Source organism: Pseudonaja textilis, chromosome 1 (genome assembly GCF_049901715.1).
Source record: "Pseudonaja textilis isolate UNSWEBS1 chromosome 1, rPseTex1.2, whole genome shotgun sequence".
NCBI lineage: Eukaryota > Metazoa > Chordata > Lepidosauria > Squamata > Elapidae > Pseudonaja > Pseudonaja textilis.
The window spans coordinates 310593995-310617661 of NC_141990.1; the positions used below are offsets into that span (position 1 = coordinate 310593995).

The window sequence follows — 23667 nt, forward strand, 5'->3', positions numbered from 1 at the left end:
CTTCAGGCATTCCAGGTTGGATATTGAGACTGGATGCAGTTAGTACTGTTTTTGTTTTGCTATCAACATTTCTGCAATAGATGGACAGCCAAGCAAATTGGATTAATAAAACTAGCTTCTCAGAAATAAAGCATATAAGGCTTCCGAAAACACTGTACTGCAGATTATCCCACCAAAATTTTGCCTAGCAAGTGGCACCAGTTTAGTTTACGTGGCTAATTCGTTTTACAATGATGTGCAGTCTGACACTCGATCCTTTTCAACATCTTAACCACGGGCAAACAACACAGGAAGCAGGTTAGGTAGGAATCTCTGCTGGATGCACATGAATTGTTACATTCACCTTTTAATAAGGCATATTAAATAAATGCATTTATTAACACTTTTACATAGAAGGATCAAAACAAAAGCGAAGGATTCTGCATTGCCACATAGTCCTAAAATCCAGGGCCTGGGGTTGGTGCCCTCCAGATACCATCATCAGCCAATAAACTGATTGCAATTCACTGGATTTGGGGAGGGGGGAATAATTCTACGGGCTAAAACCTGCCAATGGTAGCAAGGCTGCCTTTGCTGAACGCCGAAGAACCGCGGCCGTACAGCTGCTTTAATCAGCGGCTTGGCGGGAACGCTTTGGGCTGGAACTCGGGGGGAGGAGTCGCGTTGTGGCGCGAAACGTTCAAGATGGCTGCGGAAAAGCTGAGAAGTAAAGTGGGCGCTGCTTTCAAAATGCACGGCTTGGTCCTCCGCGCGTGAGTAGTGAAAAAACAAACAAATCCCCCAAAATCTTTAATCTGAATACCCGTGAACACCCTGAATGGCTGTTTTTGCCCATGGAAACTATAAAGCCAAACATGATGGCTGAACAAAAATCAAGCCGCCAGATTAATGTGTTGATTTAAACAGACTAATCTCTTGCTTTGCTTCTTCTTTAAACCATTGTGGCTTGTTAATCTTGGTTTACAGTATAATTTATACTAATAGAAGCTGTACCTTCTTGAATGCAACAATAAAACTTGTATGTTCCCCGACTCTCGATGACTCTGGGCAGCTCCCAACAGTCAAATTAAAAATTTAAAAATAAAACTGGCAAATGCAACAGACCAGATGGAATGAAAACGTGTTGAGAAGGAACTATATTTAGTTAAAACAGTAACATATATAAGTATGTAGTGTTTCCCAAACTGGACAATTTTCAGATGTATGGACTTCAACTCCCAGAATTCCCTATCCACTTAAAGTTATGTTTGAGAAACACTGACTTACAGTTATAAGTTTATTTTCACTATTCTAAGTAATGTGATTGATTGCATCACTCAAGACGCTGCCGAGGTTAAGTTCCTTTTTGAATACTTTAGTTGCGTGTTTAATAAAAAAAAGTCACTTAAAATTAACACGAACCACTTAAATACAATATAGCATAGTGCAGTGGACAAATAAGTTTGTTGTGTGATCTTTGAAAATTGGGTCCATTGAATTTTATAATAAATATTTAAAAGTTCAAGATTTAATTTTCCAAATATAATCTTTTTTGCCACAGTAAAGTTTATGGTTATATGCACATAACATATTTACCCATAATTAGTATAACTGGTTCACAAAGACCAGTTGCCAGACTCACATGACACATTGACTATAAAATAACCACATTTTGCTTAATACCTCATGTCAAGTTAAATTATGATGGAAACTAGTGTTTAGCAAGTTATACAAATAAGGTAGTCCTCAACTTAAAATAGTTCATTTAGTGACTGTTCAAAGTTAAAACAGCATTGAAAAAAGTGACAAGTGACATTTTTCTCACAACCATTGCCACATCCCTGTGGTCACATGATCAGCTCTTACCTAGACAATGGTACTAACTGATCTTTAATGATCCTGTTGTACTTGCAGCTTGACAAATAATTACTCTCCAACATAATGGAAAGTTGAGTGAAATAAAACACAATTCATAAGCTAAGTGACCCCACATTTATCTTTGAGAAATTGAAACAACTTACTTAGGTCATTATCCATTCTCCAAACTACAGCTAATATCAAAACTTTGTGCAAATTGAAAGTCATGATTAGTATTCCATCTCTGAATTGATCTACATCATATTATCCATATTTACTGTAGAGAATATTAAGCTGTGACTATCTAGGAAACACACCAAGTTTATCTGAATGGTTGGAAAAATACTTCAGATGATTGAACTGGAAAAGTTTCATATTAATATTTTACTTTTTTATAAGTGTACATCAGATGTTTTGGGGAAGTAATCTGAATATTACTAATCATCAGGGAGGCTACAAAGTATCTCACAGAAGCTCTTCAAGCAACTAATGAAGTGGAACTGGAAGACATGATAGAAAATATAATTGATGCTGTTGAAAAACAGTCTTGTAAGTAAATTTTCAGTTTTGATAATGTTTGAAAAACAATAAAAATTCATGTGATATATCACATTGAAAGCTGGTGGCCTGTCTGTCCTATATAGGGGTTGTTACAGTCTTTATACTGTATATTGCAGATGACCCCTGTTTTTTCTCCCCTTTGGGCTATTGCATCTTTTGGTTTATTTAAGATGTTCTAGAAGATTTTATATGGTTTGTGTGTATCCATGAGCACCAACGAGCAGTCAGAAAATATGATGAAAACTCCTTAATCTCACAATTAAATCACAATTTCAACTGAGAAACTGAATATTGTAGACTAAACTAAATCCAGAAATGTTAGGGATTTCCTGGAAGCTAGGCATGAAAACAATTCAGCAATCAATAGGCACATAGAAACAAGCCATATTTATACAACATTCAAGAAACAATAAAAACTCTAAGAAGGAAACAAAAAGACCAGAACACATCCTCTCTAGCAGCTGACACCCAAATAAATCAAGGACAAGGCAACCAGGTAAACAATATAGTAGAATACAATTTTATTTTATTTACTTATTATTACTTATTATGATACTCATCTTGCTTAGAGGAAACTGTAGGTGGCCTATAATCAAAAATAGATAAAATCTTAAAACAAGTATTAGCACTAAAATTGACAGGAAGGAAGGGAGCAAGATCAGGAAGAAGATGAATCTTAGTCCATTAATCATCTCCAGAATGACATGCCACCATTGGGGCTCCAGACCAGTTGGCAGAACAGGGTCTTCAGGCCCTTTTAGAAGTGTCATAGTGGTACGGATTTGCTCTCTGTTTGTAGTAGCCTGTCCTGCCAGCATTGGTGGGGGTATGGTTTTCTCTTTGGAAGTTCTTTGATTAAGGTATTCTGTATATATAACTTCATTTTGAACATTGAGGTCACCCCTTCTAAATGTTTTGCAATTCTATCATGATTTACTTTGAAGAGATTTAATACCATTTAAAATTATTTTTTCTGTCTCTAATTGCATAAAGTACCAGTTCAATATTTTGGAATGTTCTTTTCAGTGTCATGCAACATGATTGAAAGGTCCATGGTGGAAACAGCAGTCTTGGAGTGCAGCAGATCAATAGATGAAACAATGTATGTTAGTCTCCTTTATTTTAAAACAAATACCACTAGGAGGATTTTTTTGCAATTACATTGTTAATTGTCCTCTGTCTGTCTCCCCTATTGGTATCTATATTTTCTCTGATGAATAGACCTCCTAGAGAGTTTTAACATTAAAATATTTAATATTAATATACCATGTCTAGAAGCATTGTGTCTTAAACCAGAGAGTATAGATAATAATATTTTAAAAGGAAGCCGTTTTAGAAGAATCAGTGTAACTTCGTGAATGCAAATGTGCTGTTCTGTACTACAAATGATTTAGTTTGGTCAGGGACTCTACAAAAGACACTACAATATAAACAAGTATGGTGCTATGTTACATATTGTTTAAAATATTTTTAAAATGCTACAGAGATGAATCTGGAATCATTTCCTGAGCTGGCAAAAGGATCAAACAAATTACTTTTTAATTTACAATAGTTATATAATCATTTTAAAAATAGTTGAAATAGTAACTAGTTAAAACAATGCAAAATAATTTATAAATGTAAAAACAGATATATTCTAGGGCAGAATTTTTCAAAGGTTGCATATTTTTATTGCAGGGAACATATTTTTAACATTATTGGAGCTTTTGATATTCCACGATATATTTACAATTCTGAACGAAAGAAGTTTCTCCCGTAAGTTTTTATTATATAATTATTAAACAGTTTGAATTTCAGCTACTTTCACATTTTAAAGTTATGTATAATTTATTTCCTATTCCTTTATAAGGAAAGTTTTATTTTAAACAGTGTTTTATTACCTTTTAAAAATATATTATTTTTATTCAAGTCTAAATTTATTTCAGCCTTTCTATGACTGACCACTCGGCACCTAATTTATTTGGTTCTGCCAGGGATAAAGCAGAATTGTTTCGTGAACGTTATATCATTTTGCAACAGGTAGGAAAAATGGAAAGAAATTTTAAGTTCACTTAGTGCTTTTGTTATTTATACATTATTATTATGTTCTTAAATATCCTTGCTAGGAACTAAGTCCTAGATGTTTTTTACAAATATAGATCAATTTCTGGGTAGGAATTCATGGGTTATTCTGTTACTGAGATCTAGAGAGTAGCTGTACTATTCCGCAGTCTACAGGGGTGGATTAGTCATAGTAGGGCTTATTCAACAGTCTTTCTCTGCTGCCCCTTATGTCTGAGTTTGATTAAGTCTAAAAGCCATGAAAGACAAATTCTTATTGCTGAATAAGAGTTTGAGAGTAGTCCTGCCTGAAAAAATTTGCTGAAATCATAATTTCATGTTGTTTGTCTTTTCAATTGACTCCTATTTATTATTGTGCAGAGAACCCATAGGCATGAATTGTTCACGCCATCTGCTATTGGCACACAAACAGATGAAAGCAAAAGTAAATTTCAGGTAAAAATTGAAATGCTAATGACACATACAACTGCATTGATCTCACTCTTTGGAGTAGTCTTCCCTGAAAGATGTCTTGGACTATATTTCCCATAAATGTAAGCCAGTGATTAATGACTGAATTCAACACTTCTGGAAGGCATTTGATTGGAGAAAGCTGCTTTTGAATTTTGGGAGATGTTTTATTGTACCTGCCAAGATCTACTGAAGGCTTTGAAATAATGGACTACAGATGGACAATTTTTTGATGCTTGTGTACCACACATCATTGGGGAGTAGCTGAGGACTGCTTAGGAGTTGGGACCACAAGTAGTTGGGGCTATACTTGGAGAGATCTATTTTAATTGTATCTCACCTAAAAATGGCAGATTTTGTTTCCAGTTTTTAGGATTCATTGGTGGGGGCGTTGGTTTCCAAGGGCCACAAAAGAAGTGTCTTAAAGATCACATGTGAGCTACCTCTATTGTAGTTCTTACTAATCTGGTGTCTCTTGATTCCAGCTCAAAACTGTAGAAACTCTTTTGGGTAACTCTGCCAAAATGGGAGAAGTGATTGTTCTTGGCATGATCACCCAGCTTAAAGAGGTAAGTTCTGTGGTAGCGGTGATCTGCTGTGCTATATTCTGATGGTAACAGGTAGGATTTATGTTCAGTTGACTAGGAAAGAGAAGAACATTATTTCTTAATATTAACATTATTTGTTTATTTTCTTGTTTCCCGCCTTCATAATTTTTACAAGTAATTCAAGGCAGCAAACATATCAGGTCTGGTGCCTTACCCACTAGATCAAACTGACCAAATTAATTATTATTATTTTTTAATAAAGTTTTATTGAGTTTTAATAAAACAAATCTTGAGTACAGCATCGTTCCGGGTTATCACATTTCCATACAGACACAATTTCATATGCATATTCACCTTATGTATTCAACTTCATATCTTATTACTCTTTTTCCAACGTCTCACTATTTCTCCCTTTACTTCCCTTAATTTTCTTTTATGGTTATCTCATTTTCTTCTTATTCAATTGTATTTCTTTTACCTAAATTTCTATATCTTTTTATTCACTGTACTTATACTTTTGTCTGTCTTGTTTACAATTTCATATGTTCTCTTCCAACATTCTTGAGAAGCAAAATTCCCCCTATGATTGCCAATTGAAGTGCAACACCTTTAAATCTTATTGTTATTATCATATGAAATCTCATTAAACACTGAATTTGTGCATTCTAAAATTATAACATTCAAATTTCTAATATCTATTTTATATCATGTAGATCTCATCATTCAGACTCTGCTTGGTACTTCCCCTTGAAAATGTAAAAAGAAAAATTCTAAAAACATAGCAAAAACAATATATATATATATATATATATATAAACATTAGTAAACAAAATAGTTATTCAAAATCATTCTAGTACTGGTATGAACCTTGTAAATCTTTCACGTTTCTTTTCAATATCTATCAATCTTTGAGAACAATTGAAATGTTTCCCTCCCTTCTTCATTATTACTTAACTGTTAATAAGTATACCATTGGATAGTCATACAGTTTTATCTTATAAATTATTTACTATTAATAAGCAAAATAATTATTCAAATTCTTTCTAATAACGTATAAATTTCCTTATAAATCTTTCACATTTCTTTTCAATATTTTATCAATCTTTAGAAACAATTGCAATGTTTCCCTCTCTTCTTTATTATTGCATTAATTATAAATAAACTTACCATTACATAACAATACAGTTTTATCTCATAGATTATTTACTTATTTCATTTCTAACTCATTACAGTATTCTACTGTCACACTATCTTTTGTACCTTTGCAGAATCCTCACTTTTGACTTAATTTAACCATTGTCTCTGTTTTCTAGCTAAGCAAATACCTTTAATCCTAGTAGGTTTCCTCCTTTTCTTTATTTTCTGTTTTTGTCCCTCATAAGTTGTTTCCCTTTCTATCTTTCCCCCTTTTTTCTCATCCCTTTTTTATACCTTTCTCTCTCTAATTTTCCCTTCTGTAGTTTTCTTCTTCTCCTTGCTGTTATACTTCTTTTTCAGACTATTTTTCTTTTTGGCTGTTCCCTTCGATCTGAAATTTTTAACTCCTTTCCCCCCTTTTCCCCTTATTACCACACTTTGCATTATTTGATCATTGAAAATGGCTTCTTCTTTGTCCTGCCCTTCTTCTTGCTCTTGAAGCTTTTCCTTTTGCTTTTCATAGTTCAGGATCTCCATTTCAAAAAATTCAAATACGAAGCCAAAGGTTCTTCCTCCCCTTTCTGCATCTTCTTTCTGTTTTTTTAAGACTCATTTTCAATTCCTCCAGGAGTGATGGCATTTTAAACACTTTTGAACAACCACCCGATTGACTTTAAGTAAAAACAAAAAAAGAAAGAAAAAAAACAATGCCAAAACCTTTTTTTTTTAAATCACCAAATGATCCCAGACTATTCCTTCTTGTTTCTTTCCTTTACTTTTCCTTTTGTGGGTTACTGTATCTTTTAATAAGGTTTCAGTTACAATGTATCCTCGGGAGTCTTTTCAAAGTTTCACTATTAATCCTCTTTATTTTTCCAGGTGGCACTCCGTTTTTCAGTTATTCCAAGTCCCACCCTTTTGCCTTCACTCTTCTCCTTTTTAGGGCTTTAAAATGACCAAGAAAAACTCTTTATTCTCCTTTTGACACTTAGATTTCAGCTTAAGGTTGCCTATTAGTCTCAAAATAGATTAGTATAAATTCCTTTCCATACCATTTGTAATTGTCAATATAAAGATTAAAAAAGGGTTTTTAACCTTCTTTTCTCTCCGCTTAAAGATCAAATTAATTATTTTTAGATAGATGTTGGGAAAAGGTAGGAATGTGATCTTACTAGTAAGCAATTACTAAAACTGAGTTTTAATGGATTTTTTCCCCAATCTTTTCAAGGGAAAGTTTTTCTTGGAAGATCCTACCGGAGTTGTGCTATTAGATCTTAGTAAAGCAATATCCTTTATCTGTATATACAATATGAACAGTAGCTTTATCTTTTATTTAAATTAAATTAGCATTTTTTGCAATGTGGCAGTTTAAGATTTTCATCTACTTAGATGTTAAATGATAAGTTACAATTCATGGTGATAAGGGTTCTATTTTTAATATTACATTGAGATAGGTAGCAACTTTTTTTGTGAAACCTTAATTTTTGCCTATCAATTTTGTGCTATTGCACAATTAATTTATTACAAATGGTTATTTCAAACTTGGTTTACTTTTGTCTATTATTATCCTTAACTATTAATACCAGTTCCACAGTGGTTTATATACAGAGTCATGTTTTGTTTTAACGGAAGGTAAGAGTTCTATAATGGAGATATATATATATGTTAAGTTTTTGCGGGTATTTATATCTATGGTATTCAGCTTTGTTCAGGTATATTCCCACGTCATTATAGTTGTGCTTTTAAAGTTGTAGCAATGTTTCAGCAGAATCTCATCTGCCATCATCATCATCTCATCTGCCAACACAATACAGAAACCTGATGATGGCAGATGAGATTCTGCTGAAATGTTGTTACAACTTTAAAGCACAACTATAATGACGTGAAAATACTCCGAACAAAGCTGAATTTTCCCTCTCTCTCTCTCTCTCTCTCTCTCTCTCTCTCTCTCTCTCTATATATATATATATATATATATATATGTGTGTGTGTATGTGTATGTGGATCTTTGGTTGTTCGGGTTTTCTCCCGCGTAAGATTGAAGTATCTAGGCAACGCGTTTCGATGAAGTCTCATTCATCATCTTCAGGCTTCTGTCTCCGGCTCTGTGCTTCTCAGAGTAATGTGAGATTGCAGCTGCTTCCTCCTTTTAACTGCCAGTGGGGGTGGGACTTGATTGGGTGGGGGCTTGGCTGTGTTCTGATTGGGTGGGGTGTGTTCTCATTGGTAGGGGGTTTGGCTGTGTTCTGATTGGTTGGGGGTTAGCCGTGTTCTGATTGGTTGGAGCGTGTTCTGTTCAGGTGGGGGCTTGGTTGTGCTCAGGTTAGTCTTAGTTGCTGGGGGATTTGAGCTGGTGAGTTGTGATCTTGCTGTTTGGCTTCTAGTTCGTGGTCCTGCTGCATCTTCATAGTGGGTGTCGGTTTGCTTCATGTATGGCTCAGAGGGGTTTGAAGTGGGTAGTGATGCAGCTGCAGTGCAGCTTCTGGTCCATGGTCGTGTCTCATTTTCTGAATGGGTGGGAGTCTGTTTTCTATATGGAAGTGTGGTGGTGGCATCTTGTGTGGCTCTCATGGGTGTGGGTCTGGTGTCATTCTTCATGTTAGGTACTCGTCTGTTCATGAGGGCGGGTTTCCAAATGGCTGGGAGGCGGGAGGTGTCATCTCGTTTGTTCATGCTGTGTGGGCGTTTTTCTATCTCTATGGCTTCTCTGATTATTCTGCTGTTGAAGTGTTCGGTTTTGGTGATAGTTCTGGTATTTTTAAAATCAATTTCATGTCCTGTGGCTTTGAGGTGTTGGACCAGGGAAGAGGTCGTTTCTTCTTTTTGATTGAGTTCTTATGTTCTTCAATGCGTGCACTTATTCTTCTGTTAGTTTGTCCAATGTATGTGGTAGGGCAGGCAGTGCAGGGGATTTCGTATACTGCCTGCCCTACCACATACATTGGACAAACTAACAGAAGAATAAGTGCACGATTGAAGAACATAAGAACTCAATCAAAAAAGAAGAAACGACCTCTTCCCTGGTCCAACACCTCAAAGCCACAGGACATGAAATTGATTTTAAAAATACCAGAACTATTGCCAAACCGAACACTTCAACAGCAGAATAATCAGAGAAGCCATAGAGATAGAAGAACGCCCACACAGCATGAACAAACGAGATGACACCTCCCGCCTCCCAGCCATTTGGAAACCCGCCTCATGAACAGACGAGTACCTAACATGAAGAATGACACCAGACCCACACCCATGAGAGCCACACAAGATGCCACCACCACACTTCCATATAGAAAACAGACTCCCACCCATTCAGAAAATGAGACACGACCATGGACCAGAAGCTGCACTGCAGCTGCATCACTACCCACTTCAAACCCCTCTGAGCCATACATGAAGCAAACCGACACCCACTATGAAGATGCAGCAGGACCACGAACTAGAAGCCAAACAGCAAGATCACAACTCACCAGCTCAAATCCCCAGCAACTAAGACTAACCTGAGCACAACCAAGCCCCCACCTGAACAGAACACGCTCCAACCAATCAGAACACGGCTAACCCCAACCAATCAGAACACAGCCAAACCCCTACCAATGTGAACACACCCCCACCCAATCAGAACACAGCCAAGCCCCCACCCAATCAAGTCCCACCCCACTGGCAGTTAAAGGAGGAAGCAGCTGCAATCTCACATTACTCTGAGAAGCACAGAGCCGGAGACAGAAGCCTGAAGATGATGAATGAGACTTCATCGAACGTTGCCTAGATACTTCGAATCTTACGCGGGAGAAAACCCGAACAACCAAAGATCCACATACAAATACCGCGAGAACCTCAGAAAACATATATATATATATATATATATATATATATATATATATATATATATATATATATATATATATATATATATATATATATATATAATGTTATAGTTTAACAAAAAAATGAAATAAAACAGATTGTGTATAATCTTTTGCTAATTTAATTACATTACTTCAGTAAGGTCTGATTTGTGATCCAGCGTGTTTCTGGGAATATTTATAATTCTGTTCGACTCATGTACAATTACCCTTATTCCTGTTACATATACTGTAAATCTCATACAGTACAAGATACTCATAATGATAGGTTTCAGATACTGCATTAAACCATAATGTGTATATGGTTTGGCTTTGTAATTCTAGCCATTTATTTTTTAAATCATTGTTTATGATTCAGTGCAATGAATCATGGCTTACTTAGTTAATGATAATTATACAAGTCATAGCTTAATTTAACCAATCAGTATATTCTAAGTGGTACTGAAGAGTATAAATCTGACAGTAAGAAGATTCTATGCTAATTCTATATTTGAAGTTCTTGTTCATGCTTTAAATTTATTGTTTTATTTTTACTAGAAAAAAGACTTGAATAGAAAAGATTGAAAATAGTTTTCTGCTCAGTGGAGTTTTATGTAACTGGTTCAAGAACACACTTGCTGTACTATATTACATTTCCTTTGTGAGGAAAATGGCAAATCCAATTTGATAGCAACATTAAAATGTTCTAAGAATATAACAGTTTGGGGGGTCAATTTTTTATTTCTTTTCATTGTTTCCCTTTTTAACGCCCCCATAATCCCTTAATTCAGGACAGAGTGGGAATGACTGAATTGCTCAACCTTCCAAGTAGAAGGGGAACATCTTCACCACTAGGTCACTATGCTGCTCTTTCATTTCTTTTTTTAATAATAGTTACATATTCTGGCTATATAATTTTTGGAAAAAAAATTCCCTGATACTTAATACTAAGGTTAATTTTGTAATAAAAAAAAATCCGATGGGAGATGCCTCACTGAAAGCAGCCTCTTATACTGGTCTCACTTTGTTTTGTGATATTAGCTGTTTTCCCCACTGACCAGTTCACTCATTGTGCTTAATTATGCTTGGGATACAGCTTGCAAACTCTTTTCTGTGATTTGTAAAATTCAGGGTGCCTGAAACTCTTTTCTGAGTTATGCAAAATCAAATGAATAAGTATTTTAAAATGTATCAATTTTAATTTTTAATACAGATATAGCCCACCTAAATCAATGTTCTTTGGGGTTGTCAGTAGTTTCTAAGAAATGTAAAGGGGTCCTGAGACCAAAATGTTTGAGAACTGCTGCTTAAGACTGAATTACTGCCAGTCATGACTGTACACTGGATTCTAAGCTGAGAAGAATATCGTCGTGCTTTTGGTTATGAAAATCATTTTGCAATTACAGGGAATCATTTATAGGTAATACAAGGCTTTAGAAGAATATATTCACCACTTAATCATTTAATGGATAAGTATGGTATGTGAATGTTCCTATTAATCACTATATTTCTACCATGAAATCTTAAAAGCAAACAAAATGTATTTTTGAAGAGTTTTCAGCTGAAGGAACATCTGACTAACTGGTTTTGAGCAACCACTTTCAAAATATTCTGATTACATTTGAGTCTCAAAAAAAGTGTGAGATTTAGATTGACACTGTGGTTATAGATATCATTTTTCCTTTTGAAATGATGACAAATATACTAGGAGCTTTGCTTACTTTATTCCACAGGTTGGTATGAAGATGAAGTATTTCATGTCACTGCTTTTGGATTTCCACCTATAGAGCCTTCTGCTATTACTAGGTATTTTACTTATTTCTAATAACCTCAGGAGGGATGATCTATGTTTTTGGAAGAAAAAAGTCAGCAGCTATGGGCATGAAAATGGAATAACTGTAGGGTAAAAAAATCCCAAGGTTTACAAAAATACGTACAAAAGAAACTTTAAGGAGGAAGAGATCTTAAAAAAAGAAAGTCCCATAATTATTCAGCAGGTCAAAATACTGATTGAGAATTTAAAAAAAACCTATAAGTTAAAAACCTGAAAAGAAATCTGTGCCAAATGCAAAACACAAACAGGAGAGGAGGTTCAGTTTTAGTTTCAGTTTCCCATCAGCAACCAACTTTAGTACAGAACAGTTGAGCTAAGCCATGCCCAAACTCCTTGCTGTCTCCTTGCTCACACAGCAAATACTGTTTCAGTTTCCAAGCAGCCCTCAAGTCACACACTGACAGACACTAGCCAGATGAATAATGATGGATGCTGGTAGGTAGAGGCACAATTTTTCCCCTTATTTTCCTTCCTGAAAACTAAGACTGAGCACATAGTTTCATAGCGAAGCATGGGTATAGAGCTAGTATGTTATATAGAAAAAGAGAGAAATAGAAACAGATAAGGTATACAGAAGAAAGTACTTTATTGGGTTGGGATGCTATCTGTTTATATTGAGTAGAAGTTTCTTGATCAGAACTGAAGAAACTTCTTGGATGAGAAGTGAAACGTCTTCCAGGAAAAACAAAGTCCATTTGCTTTTTCAAAAAAGCACCTTTGGGATTATTTTTAAAATGTTTCCAGATTCAAAATTGAGAGTTGCCCAGAGTCACCCTTTGGGAAATCTGAGATTGTAATATCATTAAAATTGGATATGAATAACTATACCCTATTATTCCACTAAAAATAAGCTTGCAGCAAAAAGGAATGTTCCTGCTTTTTAATTTTGGAGTGAAATATTTTAAAATAACTCTATTAGAGCAAATTATAATGCAAATAGAGTATATTGCCCTTTTTTCAAGTTGGAATTTTTATTTATTTTTATTTTATTTATTAAATTTTATTTGCTGCCCATTTTATCACAAGGCACCTCTTGTAGCAGCAGTTGGTTTATGACAGATTGTTATGTGGTTCATACTGAATGTCACAAGTTTGAAATGGATTGAAAGAGCCTGGCAACTTTACTACTTCAGATTTGACAAAGTTTAAAACAATTTTTAAGCAGTAGGATAGGGAGGCAAATAAGACAACTCTGTCCAGTCTTTATTACTATAAAACCTAATGTAATTCATAGAGCTATGCTCAAAATAATATAAAACAGACCTCAGTTATTAACACTACAAATCAATGTAGGACTAAATCTGGTGTAGATTTCTAAATAGTTTTCCCACTAAACAGTGTACATCAAAGGCCAATCTTTTAAAATCTCCTTTTAGGTTAAGTCAAATCATCTGGCTTTGTTTATATAATGCAGAGCCATGGTTCATTAACAAAGACATAGTAAATTGATTAAAATAAAACACTAAGAATTATTTACAAAGCATAATGGTTTGAATCATCCATGTACTAAACGAAAACCAAATATTTGTTTGACATGATGGGTAAACTCGTGACACTTTATTTTATTGATAATTTCCATTCCAGCCACTGCAGTGTTCAGAAACTGCATGCAGAAGTTTCATTTTATTGTAAGATTACCCTTTTCAGTGAAAGTGAAAATGTAAAGTTTTGTATGTAAAATAAGAGCCAAAGTTTGGCAAAGATATTTTTTGATTTTGTATATTTATTAACAGTGGCTTCCATGATTTGGGAATATAGGTGATTAAAAAGAATATTAAAATTTTAGAAACTTTGTATAATTAAGTAAAGGTGTATTGTGAGAGTTGATGTTTATTTTTAATGTGTAATATACAGATAGTCCTCAACTAACAACAGTTCATTTAGTGACCAAAGCTACAATGGCTTTGAAAAAGTGACTTAATGCCATTTTTCAAATTTACAACAATCATGGTCACGTGATCAAAATTCAACTGCTTGGTTACTGACTCATATTTATGACGGTTAAAATGCCTCAGGGTCACAGGATTACCTCTTATGATCTGACAAGCAATGTCAATGGGGAAGCCAGATTTACATAACAATTGTGTTATTAACTTAACAGCTGTGGTGATTCACTTAATAACTCTGACAAGAAAGGTTATAAAATGGGCCAAAACTCACTTAACAACTGTCTTCTTCAGCAACAGAAATGTTGGGCTCAATTGTGACCATAATTTGAAGGCTACCTCTACTTGCTTCATGATTTTAGAGATGTATGAGCTTCAGTACAACCTATAAATATTTATTTATGCTGCAGGGCATATTATGGCAACATTAACTTTTTTGGAGGGCCTTCTTCAACCTCTGTAAAATCTTCTGCAAAACTGAAACAAATGGAGGAAGAAAATGAGGATGCCATGTTTGTGTTTCTTTCGGATGTTTGGCTGGACCAAGCAGAAGTTTTAGAAAATCTCCGCATCATGTTTTCAGGTAATCCTGTTGCTCCACATATACATGCTGGAGTTATGCAAGGAACGCCCAAAGTATTCCAAGCTGTTCAGTAGATGCAACGAAGCAATTTAAGAAAAAAAATGTTGCTCAAGTTTATAGTATAGAATTTTGATCTTTCAGCGATACTTACTGGTATTAGAATCAGGCAAGGATTTTTATCTTGCAGAGCATTTCATCACATAATACATTTATAGAACTCGCTCCATGATATGGGTAGCATGCCATACATTTTGATTGTATCTGATAATTATCTCAGAATATTTAATTATGACTGCCCAGTTTTTGTTTACTTTTTCAGCCTTGTGCTGCAACTAAAGCCATGGAAAATGCTTTGCTTCTATCTGTAGCTTCAGGTTTGGAAATGGGTGAGGATGGCTGCCTTTTTGACAGTTGAGGTTTCCAAGAAAGGAGACATTCCTTCTGTAATTGGGCAACACTTAAGAATGCACACAAATTATGGGTTTACCCCCAGCTCCACAATTAAAAGAATACCTGTGAATCACAGTTCATTTTCCATTTGTGAACTGACAGCCTTTTTTACATAGTTCTTAAAGAAAATTAGTTCACAAAGCAAGGAGCCATATTAACAGCTGTTAAATATAGTGATTACGCAGAACTCTACTGTACAGGGGTAGTGAGCTATTAAAAAAATAATTGCCTGGAGGCAAAAGCAATAAAGAGTTATTGTCAATATGCTTTAATATTTTCTAAAAACGCTGGTTAGAGTTAGAGACTTGTGATTCAGCAGAACTCTTAGTACCTAAGATAGTCAGCCTGAAACTTAATAAATGTTTTGCATAAGTAAAGAAAAACATTTCAGTCTCAAAAATTATGTATTTTGTTGCCCTTCCTTAGGAAGTCTTAATTTGTCCAGGTTAATACAACAGTTTCCTGGTTTTCTCAGCTCACAACAAACTGATCTCAGATCAAAGGGTGAATGAAATGAAATGAAAGGCATAAATAGATTTACCATCAGAATACTACTAAATTTTGTTTTGATATGTGAGATTGATGCAAGTTTTGATTTGTCCTTAGTGATGTATTATATTCCCAGTGGAGAAGAGCTTTCCAACAAACCAAATAGAAATAATAGTCCTTGTTTCTCTATCCAGGTTATTCGGCCATACCTCCAACTTGTTTTTTTTTCTGTGGGAATTTTTCTTCTACTCCATATGGAAAAAATCAAATTCAGTCACTAAAAGGTACTTGGAATCTATCACCTTCCTGTTTTTTTAATAAGTAAAATATTTTGTATTTTATATGTCAGTTAAATATTGATTTTCAAGATTCAAAATGCTTATTCTCTACAAAAATATTGTTTGCATTTGCTTTCTGAACCCCATTGGGCTTTTTATTTTTCTGGTTTTGTTTTCTAATTCTGAAATGAAGATTGACAAGAGGGAAAGAAAATAACTACAGTACTTTTTATGTTTTTAGATTCTTTGAAAGCCCTAGCAGATATAATATGTGAATATCCCAGTATCCATGAAAGGTATGTTCCATATTATTTGCTTGGTGAAATATCTATAGAATATGTATTCCTCACATTAATCACATAGAAAACATCCCCATGTAGAGATTTTTATTTCAGCTGTATAAAAAACAGTACACTTAAACTGAGCTTAATATATTGTGTAAATTAGCTAAAAATTCTACTTAAACAATTCTACTGAGTATTGTGTTAGCTGGGAACTGAAGCTACAAAATCCAGAAGTATTGTGACTTTTTCTTTATGTGTCAGACTTGGAGGCCACAAGAGCACATCATGGGTAGCAAATGATAAAAATACGTGTGACATCATAAAAGGGCCTTAACCTACTATACATACTTGGAATGGATTCACAACATCGAGATGCATGTCAACATTTTGGTGTCATGATTTGTTGTAGATGCTGCTACTGGAAGGTGCATTCAGTTTAACTCCTTACTTTATTTTGGGAGGGCGGATTCTACAGATGAGAATTCCCAGGAGAATTGCCTAGTTCAAGCCATATCTTACTTGTCCTAGCTTCTTAAACCCTAATTATCTTTAATAACATTACACTACATTGTAATGAACATTTCATTTTATACCCACCAGTAATACTAAATAAAATATATTCATTACTTATAGAAGTCGATTTGTATTTGTTCCTGGTTCTGAAGACCCTGGTCCAGGCTCCATTTTACCAAGGTACATTTCTGACCTAATATCTATAACAAGATTATTTTCATTGAAGGATGCTTTGAGACTCTGCAGTTTTTTCATTGTGTATGTGTGTGTGTGTGTATATATACACACACGCACATGTATACTTTTTTTAGGCCACCACTTACTGAAAACATTACTGAAGAATTCAGACAACAGGTGCCATTTTCAGTTTTCACAACAAATCCTTGCAGGTATGTGTCCCTCATATGGCCATTTAATAATAGTGGATTTCTACACTGGACACAAGATTGGAATAAATGGTCACCAGCGTGCTTCCTATTTTATTTATTTATTTCGGTGATGTTATAAAAGCACTGGCATTCCATGATAGTTGAAATTTTACTCTATAGCTAACTTTGCTAAGGAATAAAATTACCTTCTGAACCTCCAGAGGACCACTGGAAGCAATCTGGTGATCCATCACCAGAAAGGTTAGGTTACAATTATTTTATCCCATTTAAGGGTAAGAGGCCTTTGAAAGCTAAATGTTTTTGATTCCCAGCCTTATGTTATCCCAAATCTATTAATAAGGGTCCCCAAACACTTCTTAGTGGGAATTGGGGTATGTTTGTTGCTAAATATTGATTTCCAGAAATTCCACTTTCACTTCCCCCTTCCCAAACCACAAAAAATGAGCTGAAACTGCTGTTTGAAGGTACATTAGATAATTTAGCAGTTCAACAATGTAATCTTGAAGTATTTGTGAGGTTGCAGGTAGATAGAGACCACTTATCTCCAACAAATCTATATAAAAATTTGCAACAGTGCTGCTGGCATATTTGACTTAATAGACTTACTCTTTGGTAATTGGTGAACCCTCAGAAGAGATAAAAAGTTGCATTTGTTACTTTCAGAGTCCAGTACTGTACACAGGAAATAATAATCTTTCGAGAAGACTTGGTAAACAAGATGTGCCGTAACTGTGTCCGTTTCCCTAACAGTAGCTTGGATATTCCTAATCATGTAAGATCAAAAAAGATATTTAATATTTTGAATTAAAATTTGAGTTGAGGGATTTTAATTGGCTAAGAAATTGAAGGAAGTATAGGAGTAAGGTATTTCCCTTGCTTGAAGTTCTTACTGATTTGGTTATGGTTTGGGCAGTTAACATCAAGTTTACAAATATTTTGTGCAGGAAACAATGCAGAGGAGACAGAATGAAACATGTAACTTGGTGGAATAACTATTAAAAATAATATGGATTAAGGTAACTAAAATGGAGAATAATTTTCCCATCAAAGAATAGTTCATTGAAATATTCTGCAGCTATTTACCAGCTCTGCATGGTAAACACTGTGCTTTAGATGGTATAATTTTAAGGGAATCTCACAATATTGCTCGGAATAGTGCTCTCAAGTTCCTTCAAAACTAAGGGAATTGAAACAAATGCTACATCTGGTTCCATAACCTGGTAAACCAGTCAGGTCTGTTAACAAACATTTTACGACTAACAAACAGGACAAAATCAATTTTAAAATCTGAAGTTATTTATTTGCAATAATTCATGCCGAGCTGAGGGTTCTATGTTTGGAAAGAATTGCAACCCCAGTTTACCTTTATATGTAATTCAATAGCACTGTTTTTCACTTTTCAGTTTGTAAAAACTATCTTATCACAAGGACATCTGACTCCATTGCCTCTTAATGTCAGCCCTGTCTATTGGGCTTATGATTACACCTTGAGAACCTATCCTTTGCCAGATCTGATTGTTTTTGCTGACAAATATGACCCATTCACTGTAACCAACACTGATTGCCTTTGTATAAATCCGGTAAGATCTTGCTTATATTTTTCCATCCTCAAACAATGATGAAAAGATGTTACCAAAATATATTAGAAATAACAAAGCTGGTCAAATCCCAGACTAACAAATCCTTCAAATAGTATTTGTTGTGGACTTTTTTTGTTGCTCATAATATGGTAGATACTATCTGCAGTATTATGAAGCTAGGCTAAACATATTTCTTGTAGACAGAAAATAAAAGAAAATATATATTTGTTTTGACTACTTTTGTCACATTAATTTTCACTAATAGTTACTGCATGATGTATTTGAAATTATATTTAGAGATGTTAAGTATGTATTTTAAAATTATGTCTAAAGAAAAGACGTATATTCAAGAAGATGGCATGGATGAAAATTTTTGCTATGCTGTTTTTCTTAAATACCAGGGATCTTTTCCAAGAAGTGGCTTTTCATTTAAAGTATTCTACCCCTCTAGCAAAACTGTTGAAGACAGGTAAGGTCACTTTTTAAAGATAAATTACTGAGTATACAGGAACATCTAATTTACTGTTCTTAATGCTGTCTGATAAAAAGATATAACTTGATAGTTGTAGAATTATTGAATAAATATGGTTTGACAAAATTATCACCATTTTTATTTTGTATATCCAGTTATATCACTTAATTACACTGCTCAAAAAAATAAAGGGAACACTTAAACAACACAATGTAACTCCAAGTCAATCACACTTCTGTGAAATCAAACTGTCCACTTAGATAGCAACACTGATTGACAATCAATGTCACATGCTGTTGTGCAAATTAAATAGACAACAGGTGGAAAGCATAGGCAGTTAGCAAGAAATCCCCAATAAAGGAGTGGTTCTGCAGGTGGTGACCACAGACCACTTCTCAGTTCCTATGCTTTCTGGCTGATGGCTTGGTCACTTTTGAATGCTGGTGGTGCTTTCACTCTAGTGGTAGCATGAGACGGAGTCTACAACCCACACAAGTGGCTCAGGTAGTGCAGCTCATCCATGATGGCACATCAATGCGAGCTGTGGCAAGAAGGTTTGCTGTTTCTGTCAGCGCAGTGTCCAGAGCATGGAGGCGCTACCAGGAGACAGGCCAGTACATCAGGAGACGTGGAGGAGGCTGTAGGAGGGCAACAACCCAGCATCAGGACCGCTACCTCCACCTTTGTGCAAGGAGGGACAGGACGAGCACTGCCAGAGTCCTGCAAAATGACCTCCAGCGGGCCACAAATGTGCATGTGGCTGCTCAAACAGTCAGAAACAGACTCCATGAGGGTGGTATGAGGGCCTGACATCTACAGGCGGGGGTTGTGCTTACAGACATTTGGCATTTTCCAGAGAACACCAAGATTGGCAAATTCACCACTGGCACCCTGTGCTCTTCACAGATGAAAGCAGGTTCACACTGAGCACATGTGACAGACGTGACAGAGTCTGGAGACGCCGTGGAGAACGTTCTGCTGCCTGCAACATCCTCCAGCATGACCAGTTTGGCAGTGGGTCATAATGGTGTGGGGTGGCATTTCTTTAGGGGGCTGCACAGCCCTCCATGTGCTTGCCAGAGGTAGCCTGAGGTAGCTATTAGGTACCGAGATGAGATCCTCAGACTCCTTGTGAGACCACATGCTAGTGCGGTTGGCCCTGGGTTCCTCCTAATGCAAGACAATGCTAGACCTCATGTGGCTAGAGTGTGTCAGCAGTTCCTGCAAGACGAAGGCATTGATGCTATGGACTGGCCCGCCCTTTCCCCAGACCTGAATCCAATTGAGCACATCTGGGACATCATGTCTCGCTCCATCCACCAATGCCACGTTGCACCACAGACTATCCAGGAGTTGGGGGATGCTTTAGTCCAGGTCTGGGAGATCCCTCAGGAAATCATCCGCCACCTCATCAGGAGCATGCCCAGGCATTGTAGGGGGGTCATACAGGCATGTGGAGGCCACACACACTACTGAACCTCACTTGTTTTAAGGACATTACATCAAAGTTGGATCAGTCTGTAGTGTTTTTTTCCACTTTAATTTTGGGTGTAACTCCAAATCCAGACCAATCCAATGGGTTGCTAAATTTGATTTCCATTAATAATTTTTGTGTGATTTTGTTGTCAGCACATTCAACTATGTAATGAACAAAGTATTTAATAAGAATATTTCATTCATTCAAATCTAGGATGTCTTATTTTTGTGTTCCCTTTATTTTTTTGAGCAGTGTATATAAAATATGTGCTTTTTATATAGATATAATGTGGAATTAACCAGAATGTAGAGGTAAGATAATTTGAACAGTAACGAGTTATTGTGCTGAAGGGCACAGCTCTGACAAGGATAAGATAATAAGACATCTTTTGCTGGCTCTCCTTTCAGACTGCATGGTGTCTGTGCTTAGTAGTAAAGGTAGCTTGTCTTTAGTTCATATTTGAAAATACTATAAATAAATGCAGATTTGATAATATGGAAGCAGTTGCTGTTAATGAACAGATACTGGAGTAATATGTTAACAGTGGATCATGTTACCAGGGTGGGTAAAATGTAGAAACCTTTTCCAAATATACCTTGCAGGCTATTAACTATATTTGACATAATTGAAGAGCTATTGTATACTGTACTGGGACTTAATTTCTTAACAACAAGCTATTTCCAATAATACCAAGCTGAACATATTTGGGAAGGTTCCCAATGTATCTGGAATTTTGCTAGGGCAAAATGATACATGTATTTATTACACAGGTGGGATGCTACCGGTTCTTCCCGGCTCTATAGGACCGGTAGCTGTGAAGAATAGTTCTATGTTTGCTGCTGTTTGGCCTACCCTCCCGCCCGGGCTCTTACCTGTCCTTTATTTCCTGCTTTTTCAACCTCAGCTGCTTTGCGCGGCACAGCTGAGGTTGAAAAAGCAGGAAAAAAGAGGCTTTCAAAACACTGTGCACCTGTGCGCAGCGCTTGTCAGCTGTCCAGGTGGCACAGCTTATCGTTTTCTACACACGCGCGCAGCAAATCACCTAACCGGTAGTAAGGCTGTTTGAATCCCACCCCTGATTTATAATTGTATTGGTGTAAATTATTGCCTGATGGATTTTCAAACTCACTATATAACCCCTAAAGAACCCATTTTTAGGCCTTTGAGTTGGCTACTGCAATTTAAGCATCTTGAGCCCTATACCCTAATGTAATAGAATAGGGAGCAAATGATCAATCCTAAAAGTCTTAAATCAAATTACAAAACTATCTTAATAGAGAAATATTTGGTTTGATATTTAAAACAGAATTCTCATTGTGAGGGCAGAAATAAGTAAATATAGTTTACTGGATTTGATAATGGTTCAGTATTTCTCTATTAAATACTACATCCATAGAATGTCGGCTGATAAACAAGATACCTGAGACAAACTATATTTTGGCATAATTAATGATTTCTAACTATACCCAGATTAGGTATACTATCGGACTGCTTTGGAAAGATACAGAATTTGCTTGACAGATTGTGCTGAAAGCAGTCAATCAAAACATGGAACACCAATTCTGTACCAGTTATGAAATGCTGGGCTTGAGTTTTACAATCTTAATAGTTTGGAGCCATTTTATTAGAGTATTATTACACAGACCCAATTGGATATTACGATTTTCCTCTCAGGACTCTTACGTAGTGAACTTCGTACCTTAAAAAAACAAGTGGCCTTAGTGTATAAATGTTGAAGTATTTTTTAAAAAATGTGTTTTCCAGGTTGCCTTCCATCTGGTTTGAATCATTGAATTTAATATAGTATATTGCTTCTGTAGGGATTTTTAAATATTGTTATCTGTGAAAGTTATGTTTCAAGACAAAAGATATGTATGAATAATTCAGTCAGTTATATAAATTAATAATATTAATGACAATATTTTGCATGATCAAGTCTTGATGTAGTCAGTGCATAGGATAAAGAAATAAATACTCTTTAAATACTTTAAGAAGTACTATTTTTGGTTTCAAGACTGCCACTGTAGATATGAGTAATGTTAATATTGTTTTTTGTTTTAAATTTTCAGCAAACTCCACAATCTCTAAATCTCAAGAAGAATCTCTGGTCTTAAAATGACTGAAGTACTTACTACAACTATTTCTTAAAATTTAGGATCATGATTGTAATCTCATGTTATAGCTAATATATCTTATGTATTATATATCTTGTAAATACATTTTATATAAGGATGTTCATGTGTCACATCTTATACTTCAAATAATTTGACTTTACTTTTACAAAAAGAAATTTTGCTCACTTCCAAAATATTCAAAGCAAAAATCTATTTAACTTTCTTCTGATTAGTGTTAAGCAAATAACCTGAATATTCTTTCAAACAAATATATAATTTTAAACAGAACTATATACAGGATAGGAGGAAAATAATGGTCTTTAAAAATGACCAAAGTAAAACATCTTCTATCCCTGTTAAGCAACCGAGATGGAATAACTAAAATGCAGAAAAATTCAACTATCTCTGGTTTTATAACTTTTTAAGATACCCTCATACAAACTTTTCACGATAGTATTTTAACCATTTCAGTGGCTCAACTTTTTCTCCTTTATGAACTATAGAACTAGTCTAATTTCCTTAACTGTCAACTCAAAATAGCCCTGACATTAACTATTAAAGCAGCTATCCCAAACTCCAATGCCTCCAATTTAGTTAGAATTAAAACTCCCAGAATTTAAAGGCAACATGATCCCAAGTACAGAAATAAAGCTAAAATCTACAACTGATCTGAATTTAGAAGAGCAATAAAGGCTCTTGATACCTGTTGCTAAGCATTCACAATGTGTAAGGAAAGATGTTAAAAACTTAATCTTTTTCTTTTAAATGAAAGAGGATATTGCCCACAAGTTACTTGTGCTTACCAACAAGAAGTTTCAGGAATTGTGATATAAGCTTTAGAAAGGATCACACAAAATGAAAGTTATGTTCTTTTAAAACATTA

At 35.2% G+C, this 23667-nt stretch overlaps 1 protein-coding gene across 2 annotated transcripts; it reads left to right on the top strand.

Annotated features, from left to right (window-relative positions):
* The first annotated feature begins 656 nt into the window (after window positions 1-656).
* Window positions 657-22900, top strand: POLE2 (DNA polymerase epsilon 2, accessory subunit). Of its 2 annotated transcripts, none has more exons than XM_026698787.2 (19): window positions 657-752; window positions 2285-2385; window positions 3424-3499; window positions 4075-4152; window positions 4323-4416; window positions 4819-4893; window positions 5394-5477; window positions 7822-7878; window positions 8177-8225; window positions 12169-12241; window positions 14566-14738; window positions 15872-15961; window positions 16197-16251; window positions 16873-16932; window positions 17064-17141; window positions 17805-17913; window positions 18545-18721; window positions 19123-19190; window positions 22740-22900. In XM_026698787.2, exons 1-19 carry the CDS (start codon window positions 685-687, stop codon window positions 22756-22758), a joined length of 1584 nt encoding a protein of 527 aa, XP_026554572.1. In that variant the 5' UTR covers window positions 657-684; the 3' UTR covers window positions 22759-22900. The 2 variants fall into 2 exon arrangements, with proteins under 2 accessions (XP_026554572.1, XP_087778625.1); XM_087922499.1 differs by having other exon boundaries at window positions 12223-12241.
* Window positions 22901-23667: the final 767 nt, after the last annotated feature.

Bases quoted from the DNA above. Each gene is read 5' to 3' on its own strand.
- POLE2 (XM_026698787.2), top strand. From the start codon at position 685: ATGGCTGCGGAAAAGCTGAGAAGTAAAGTGGGCGCTGCTTTCAAAATG. The intron at 753-2,284 runs GTGAGTAGTGAA...ACTAATCATCAG, and splicing joins CACGGCTTGGTCCTCCGCGC to GGAGGCTACAAAGTATCTCA. The intron at 3,500-4,074 runs GTATGTTAGTCT...TTTTTATTGCAG, and splicing joins AGATCAATAGATGAAACAAT to GGAACATATTTTTAACATTA.